Genomic DNA, 7,923 nt, shown 5'->3' on the forward strand with positions numbered 1-7,923 from the left:
GAAGGTATTAGGGAACATGTTTGTAATCATGTAATCATTCACTTAAAAGAAAACAGAATGTAACCACATTGGGATTTTTGTACTGCTTGAAAGATCTTGCTGGGAAATAAAAGCTGTGGGAGAAATAATAAAGTTGTTGGAACTAGCTGTTTGGAGTTTGTTCCATCCACCAAGATATGTGTGTGTGTGTGTGTGTGTGTGTGTGTGTGTGTGTGTGTTCTTTTCTCTTCTTTCCCTTCCTTTTTTAGATGCTTACCACCATCAGTTCCAGCCTAGAAGCCTGCCCTCAGAGAAAGTCTCCAGAGTCACCCGCCAGCCTCAGTTTCCCCAGTTGATGTCGAAGATGGACTTCAAGACTCTTTTCACAAGAAACTGAAAGAGCGAACCCCTAGATATGTCTAGACCCTAGATGTGTCTGGCACAGACCTTTAATCCCAGCACTAGAGAGGCAGAGGGTGGTAGATATGAGTTGAGGCTAGCCTGGTCTACAGAGTGAGTGAGTTCCAGGACAGCCAGGACTACACAGAGAAACCTTGTCTCAAGCATGGGGCAGGGGAGTGAATTCTTATTAGTGGCTACTTGGAGAAGCACTTCCTGATATTACCTGGGATATAAATACAGCAGAAGTGGATTTACTCACAGACTGCCAATACTACTCAACAGAAACCAGTGTGACTCACCATTAAACAAGAAAACAAAGACACAGGTTATTGTTCTCTTTTGTGCCGGTGTAAGTCCTAATATTTTTTTCAATGTAACTATAAGTAGATACTTTATTTACTAATAGACATACCTGAAACTAACTTCAAAAAGCACTATGATGAAAACTCAACAGTCACTGCTAAATTTCCCTTTAAAAGGTCTTCTTAAAAGTTGCTAGACATGCCAGGGTGTGGTGGTGCATGCCTTTAATCCCAGCACTCGGGAGGCAGAGGCAGGTGGAGGCCAACTTGGTCTACAAAGCGAGTCCAGGACAGCCAAGGCTACACAGAGAAACCCTGTCTCAGGAAAAGTTGCTGGGCACGGTGGCCAGCTTATTTCCCAGCTCTGGATTCTGGGGGAGAACTGAGGCATCACATCACCGAGAGTCTTCACCTGCAGAACCATGCTGATGGCCCTCATGTATAAACTTAACACTAATGTCATTTCGAGGAAAATGTTTCTCCTTCAACTGTCACTTGCTACTCTATACACAGCTTTTACACAAACATACTTTTCTGCATCATATTTCAAAGTTTCAGAGGCAGTTTTGATAATATTCAAGAAACATTTGTATAACCAAAGTTAGATGGCAAGATTGCAACATCCATGCCAAAATCCATGTACCACGAAACTCTTTTTCTTCAAATTACTCGTGGTTTCCCTTTTTGTCACCGCTCAAACATCCCCGAAAGATCAGGCAGAGAAAATGATGCTAACTGTTCCAATGACTTTATTTTCTTAGAATGACTACGTTCTCTGTGGAGCAGTGCCTGGGGAATCAGGTTGGTCCTGCCTCGTACCAGGCCTCACTGCTGTCACACCCAGTCTCCAGGAGACACTAATCTCACATCCTGCTTATCCTCACCTCTGCCCCGCAATCTTCCAAATCTTATTTTAAAATACTGAAGAAAAGACAGCTCAGCCGCTAATATAAAGCACTTGCCACCAGACCTGACAGCCCGAGTTCAAGACTCAAGACCCACGTAGTGGAAGGACAGAGCTGACTCCACATGCACATACCCACACACATTAAATTAACTAATGTAAAGTGTTTAATAGAAACTATGGAAAAACAGAAACAGAAAAAAAAGGAACTGAGGTAACAGGGTCAGCAAAATTGTTTCTCAGCCTTCTATATGCACAAAGCTCACACAAAAATAGCTTCCTGCCTCAAGTGGTGGCGCACGCCTTTCATCCCAGCACTCAGGGAGGCAGAGGCAGGCAGATCTCTGGGAGTTTGAGGCCAGCCTGGTCTACAGAGTGAGTCTAGCAGCCAAGGCTACACAGAGAAACCCTGTTTAGAAAAACAACAAAACAAAACCTTCCCCAGCTCACAGTACACTGCTGACACTTAATGGCTTTGGCTTTCCCAGACTTGTTTACCAAAACAAAATCTCCCGCCTGCAACTCCAGTCCAATATAAGAGACTGATGAAACTGGACGCAAGTACCCTCTGAAGGGCTGGGAATATGAGAAGATGCCTCCCTTTCTAAATGCAGTTCCCAATCAGCCAGAACAAACTGCTGACTCTCTGGGTCCCTTCAAAGTTTCAGAGTAGTGCTTGTCACTTGATGATTAGCATTTTAAAGGTGTGTGCAACAAAAGAGCTTGCAACTCTTACCTAAATATCCTAAGCCGTAACAACTGTGTGTCTAGCTGATAGGAGTGATAAAGCAAGGTCCTGGTTTTCAATCTCACACATGAACATTTTTTTCCCCGTTATATAGGAAAATCAAGAAATTAGCTAGTGAGCCAGGCATGGCGGGACACACCTCTAATCCCAGCACTTGGGAGGCAGAGGCAGAGGCAGATAGAGTTGTCTCTACTGAGCTAGTTCTAGAACAGCCAAGGCTGTACAGGAAAACCCTATCTCAAAAAATGCAAAATACAAACAAAGAAAAGGAGGGAGGAAAGAAAGAAAAAATAAGTTAGCTAGCTCCTAATAACCTATTTCTTACATGCTACAAAGGAAATGAATCTTCCTTGGAAACGAGAGAGCCTCCAAATTGCCAACTAGCCTTTCATTTTAAGACAGTATTATTTGATACTGCAGAATCCTACGTGACTACAAACCGATCTATCTTCAGTCATGATTTTCTGTTTGGAGACAGGGGCTCTCTATTCTGTCCCAGCTGTCCTGGAACTCATTTGCCATGTAGTCCAGCCTTGAGCTCAGTTATCAACCTCCCTCCTGAGTACTGGGATAAAGGTGTCTGGGCCACCACACATAGCTGCTAATAAAAATTTTCATCAAAAACTATTTTATGACTGGGTGTGGTGGCACACACCTTTAATCCCAGCACTTGGGAGGCAGAAGCAGGTAGATTTCTGGTTGAGGACAGCCTAGTGTACAAAGTGAGTCCGAACAGCTGGGGCTGTAACACAGAGAAAGCCTGTCTTGAAAAACAAAAACAAAAAAATAGTTTCAAAGCCAGGTGTAGTGGTACACGCCTTTAATTCTAGCACTCCAGAGGCAGAGGCAGGCAGGTCACTGTGAGTTTGAGGCCAGCCTGGTCTACAAAGCAAGCCTAGGACAGCCAAGGCTATGCAGAGAAACCCTGTCTGGAGAGAAAAAAAAAAAAAAAAAAAGTTTCAAGACGGGATTTCTGTGTAGCTTTGCCTGTCCTGGACTCTCTTTGTAGACCAGGATGGCCTCGAACTCATAGCAATCCACCTGCCTCTGCCTCCCAGTGCTAAAATTAAAGGTGTGTGCCACCACCCAGTGAGACTATATATATGCTGATATCCACTTAATGACACATAAATCCGGATGCGGATAAAATTTGATGTCCTTAACAGCAAGTAGAAAGTAGTTGAGGGTCTGGAGAGATGGCTCAGTGGTTAAGAGCACTGACTGCTCTTCCAGAGGACAGTGGTTCAATTCCCATCCCCCATAGCAATTCACTACTATCTGTAACTCCAAGATCCAACACCCTCACACAAGACATACATGTAAGCAAACATGCCACTGTACATAAAATAAAAATACATTTTAAAAAAGTATTTGAAATATACTTATTTAAACTTGGGATAGGGCTGGCGAGACGGCTCAGCAGTTAAGAGCACTGTCTGCTCTTTCAGAGGTCCTGAGTTCAATTCCCAGCAACCACATGATGGCTCACAACCATCTATAATGTGATCTAATCTGATGCCTTCTTCTGGCCTGCAGGCCTGCATCCAGGCAGAGCACTGTATACATAACAAATAAATCTTAAAAATAAAATAAACTTGCCTTAACCAAAAAATAATACCTATTAATCAACTTTTAATTAAATATTAAAAGTATCACAGCATGTGGCAGCGTACACCTTTAATCCTAGCATTTCAGAGGCAGAGGCAGGCAGATCTCTGTCAGTTCCAGGCCAGCCTGGTCTACAAAGTGAGTCCAGGCCAGCCAAGGCTACACAGAGAAACCACATCTGGAAAAACCAAAGGCAGGGCAGTATCATTATTTAGCCAGTCATGGTGGCGCACGCCTTTGATCCCCAGTGCTCGGGAGGCAGAGGCAAGTGGATCACTGTGAGTTCAAGGCCAGCCTGGTCTACAAAGAGAGTCTAAGACAGCCAGGGCTATGTGTAAAAGAGAAACCCTGTCTCAAAAAAAACCAAAAAGTATCATTATTTTACAGGCAAAATTTACTTAAAATCATAATTTATGAAAAATAAACTTAAGAATGACCCAAAGATTAAGTCTATATAACATGCCAAGTGGCACAACCCTGTAATCCCAACATTTGGGAGGCCAGCCAGATCTACATAACAAGAGAGTTCCAGGACAGCCGGGGCCACGGAGAAAGACACCCTGACAAAATAAAAACAAAAAGATTATATAAAATCTAAAATGTTTAACTTAATCCCAGGACTCCAGAGAAGAAAAAACGGTTGGATCTCTGAGTTTGATGCCAACCAGGTATACATAGCAAGTGGGTCCAATGGGCTACATAGAGAAACCCTGTCTCAAAACAAAACAAAACAGTATATGTAAGTATAAGCCTCTAGTGAACACCCTCAAATACAAACCTGACAGCTCTGAGTGAAGATTAGAAATTGCAATTAACAGACTGGAAAGCTAAGGTTGGCCAGTAACTAACTGCCGTTTGCCGTTTGCTGAGCTTCAAGGAGACCTACTGTATGCCATTTTTAAAAACTGAACTCATCCTCCCTCTCTCGGCATTTTCTCAATTTCCCATTACAATGAACAATATAACTCAGCGGTCAAGTCTTCCAGACCAATAACCTCAGAATTTATTTTTAACTCCTGACTCCACAAATACTCCCCTTCAGGCCAGCCCAAAGTCCTGCCAGCCTTTCCCTCACAAGTCCTCAAATCTGTTCCTTTCATCCCCCTTTCACATTGTCCATGGTGATTTATGACACAGTCTACTCTCTCCCAAAAAGGCTTCCAATGCCTCTCCACTCGGCTAGCTAAATCTCCTCAGAATGTCTTGCTCAGCAAGGCATTCTCACATTCCCACAGGCCTCTTCTGCTCTGTTAACTGTCTGTCCTCTGAGTCCCGACTGCCATCCCCTACCTACCCAGGGCGCTCTAATTGAGATTCGCCAACTTGCCTTCCGCCCCCTGTACAAAACACCCCCTCTGTGACCGGGCTTTCTTCATTCTAGGACACCGCATGCTCCTCCATCAGTCTGTGTGTGTTAGCACCTGTTCTGAGCAACACCTCAGCGGACATCCCCCTGCTGCAGCCCTTTCTCACCACCCTTTCCCCACTCTCCCTCTCAGGTACTGGCACAATTTGCACTTGGTAACAGTGCAGTTATCAGGCTACTGTCTTCACTTTGTTTTTTGGGGATTTTTTTGATTTTATTTTTGTTCTCTAATGTACGCCTTTACATCAGAGGTTCTGGGAACAAGGACTGTGTCTTTAGAATGCCAGCACCCTAACAAATACCTCCTTCATCTACACGTCCTTAACATCAAGGTTATTAAAAAAAATAATAACTGGCATTAAACTCCAATGTTTTTAATGTTGACGATATGGTAACAAAAATTAGAACACTTTAAAACTACACTCCTCTCAGATTTACTCCATCCTATAGAATCTTTATCAAGAATAAGTTGTTTTCAAAGAAAATCCTGGAAACAACATGAAAAGTCCCCAATTTTGGTATTTTATTCTAGCATTATAGATCTCTGAAATAAAGCTAATAAATTGCCTAAAATTGACTGAGTGGATTTTTGTTTTGTTTTTGAACCACAGCATAGGACACATGGATCCTGAAGCTCTTCCACAGCTGTCACATGGTCTACTTCAACATAGCTGAAAATTACCCCATTTTTTAAAAATTCCTTTCAAATGACTCCATAAAGTGCTTAGAAAGCATGACCCTTCCCTGAAAGCTGCGAAATCAGCTTCCCGCTTACCATACCCTGCGTCCTCAAGTAGCTAGTCACTGAAGGAAAAATAAAGTTAACTTGCAAAAATTGCCTTCCATTCAGCTACCACTTGTGATGTAACTTTGGAAGTGTCTGTTTCAGACAGGTTCCTAAAGCCTGGCAAAACAGAGATCTTGGGGGCAATGGGAAATCACTTCCGACTGCTTAATCAATTTCTCCTAACAGCACATACATTTTTGACTTTTTAAAAATCTCAATTCTTCTGTCATCTCAGCTCCTCTCAGCAACAAAAAAAAATTTTTTAATCTGTGTCCCTCACTCTTCTTTCTCATGGAATAAGGGAAGTAACGCAGATACTTCTGCCAGAATCTGCAGGTATGTTCAAATAAGGGATCATGAATACCACATTAACATCTCCACAAATAGATACATTTGAACACTGGATCCTCAGTATACAAAACACTTCAAGAATACACTTTTTTTTTTCCCAGCACAAATTCCCCTGACAAAAGACAGTGACAGACACTGATACATTTTAAATAATCCTAAAATGGTATCCACTTGTACTCTAAAATAATAACACATAATAAATGCAATGACACCTCAAAATTAAACTTAAATGACAATGAGTCAGTGACAATTAACACTTAACTTAGTATTTGGCACAATGACAATACAACCTCAATCAAAAGTTCAATCTCCATTCCAAGTTACCTTTTGATTAAACAAATTATATGGTGGCCGATTGGTAACGTCAAAACAGGAAGGTTAAGAGATAACACATTAAACCACTTATCCAATTGAAGACAATGCACTTAGAGATGTAACTGCTGCGGGATATTTATCAGCTTCCACCAGCCCCTTGTAGAGTGAGGAGGGATGGATGCTAGCTTGCCTCCAATGTGAATGTGGGTTACCGAGCAAGTTCATCCCCAGATTAAGAAATACTTTGTGTAGTCACACGGGCAAAAAAAAAAAAAAAAAAAAAAAAAGGAAATATTGGGAGGCTGGACATTTAATATCTCTATTTAGAGTACAGAACCATGATAACCTGACCTAACTAAAATAAACTCCCTCATCCCAGAAGACACATACTCGGCAAATGTACATACATCATGGTTTATTAATCAAGTCTTGTTCTCCTCTTTATTTCAAAGGGTTGGGCGAGCAAACGCTTCCATCGCTTTAAGCCGGAGGCAGCGGAGCACTTGAAACGACTGACTACCAGCAGCGAGGAGAGCGTTAAGAAAAGAAGTTTCAAATCCAATCAGCCAAATAAAAGTAATATTCTCTCAATTCAAGGTTAATGAGGCTGGGGGAGGGGATGGGGGTATGGGAGGAGAAAAGAGAGCTGCCTCATCTGGACCCGAGACAGGTTTTGCCCTTTTCCATTACCACTGATTTTGTTTTTATCAAGTCTGATAGTTTAAGATCCTGGTATTTCGATGTTTCTTATCCTAATGGTGAGGTTGGGAGGGGGTGTAAAATAAAATCGATACTCACTGCTAACTTTCATGCTACCAAAAGCTGAAGGCTGCTGCACTGGCTTGCAGCTCTCCGCAAAGGAGGTGGTTCTCGGTCGCCCCGACATGATGGCTCTTCTTGAATCACCTTTTCCTTCCTTAATCCTTTTCTTCCTTTTGTTTTATGTTAGGGTGCTAGGTTAATGATAAATGCAGCATTAAGTTCTCCCGCAAGAAAGAGAAAGACTTCGTCCTCTTGGCCTTTCACTCCTTTTGTACAGCTATTAAAAATAAAAATTAAAAAATAAAGGAGCGATGTATTTCTCCTTCAAGACAGATCGGTACGGGTATTTAACACATAGATGATTTAGGGCTGGGGGAAAAAATACAATTCTTTCACCTC

General features: G+C 42.1%; 1 protein-coding gene across 2 annotated transcripts in view; it reads right to left on the reverse strand.

The window, feature by feature from the left end:
- The window catches only part of GSK3B (glycogen synthase kinase 3 beta), a 144,436-nt gene extending 136,744 nt beyond the window's left edge, over window positions 1–7,692 (reverse strand). For both annotated transcript variants that reach the window (XM_084800609.1, XM_084800607.1), the window contains exon 1: window positions 7,561–7,692. In XM_084800609.1, coding sequence (XP_084656735.1) covers window positions 7,561–7,648 — 88 coding nt within the window. In that variant the 5' untranslated portion in view covers window positions 7,649–7,692. The remainder of the gene's footprint in view (window positions 1–7,560) is intronic.
- Between the last annotated feature and the right edge of the window lie 231 nt (window positions 7,693–7,923).

This window comes from Acomys minous (genome assembly GCF_964271855.1).
Source record: "Acomys minous genome assembly, chromosome: 11".
Taxonomy (NCBI): domain Eukaryota; kingdom Metazoa; phylum Chordata; class Mammalia; order Rodentia; family Muridae; genus Acomys; species Acomys minous.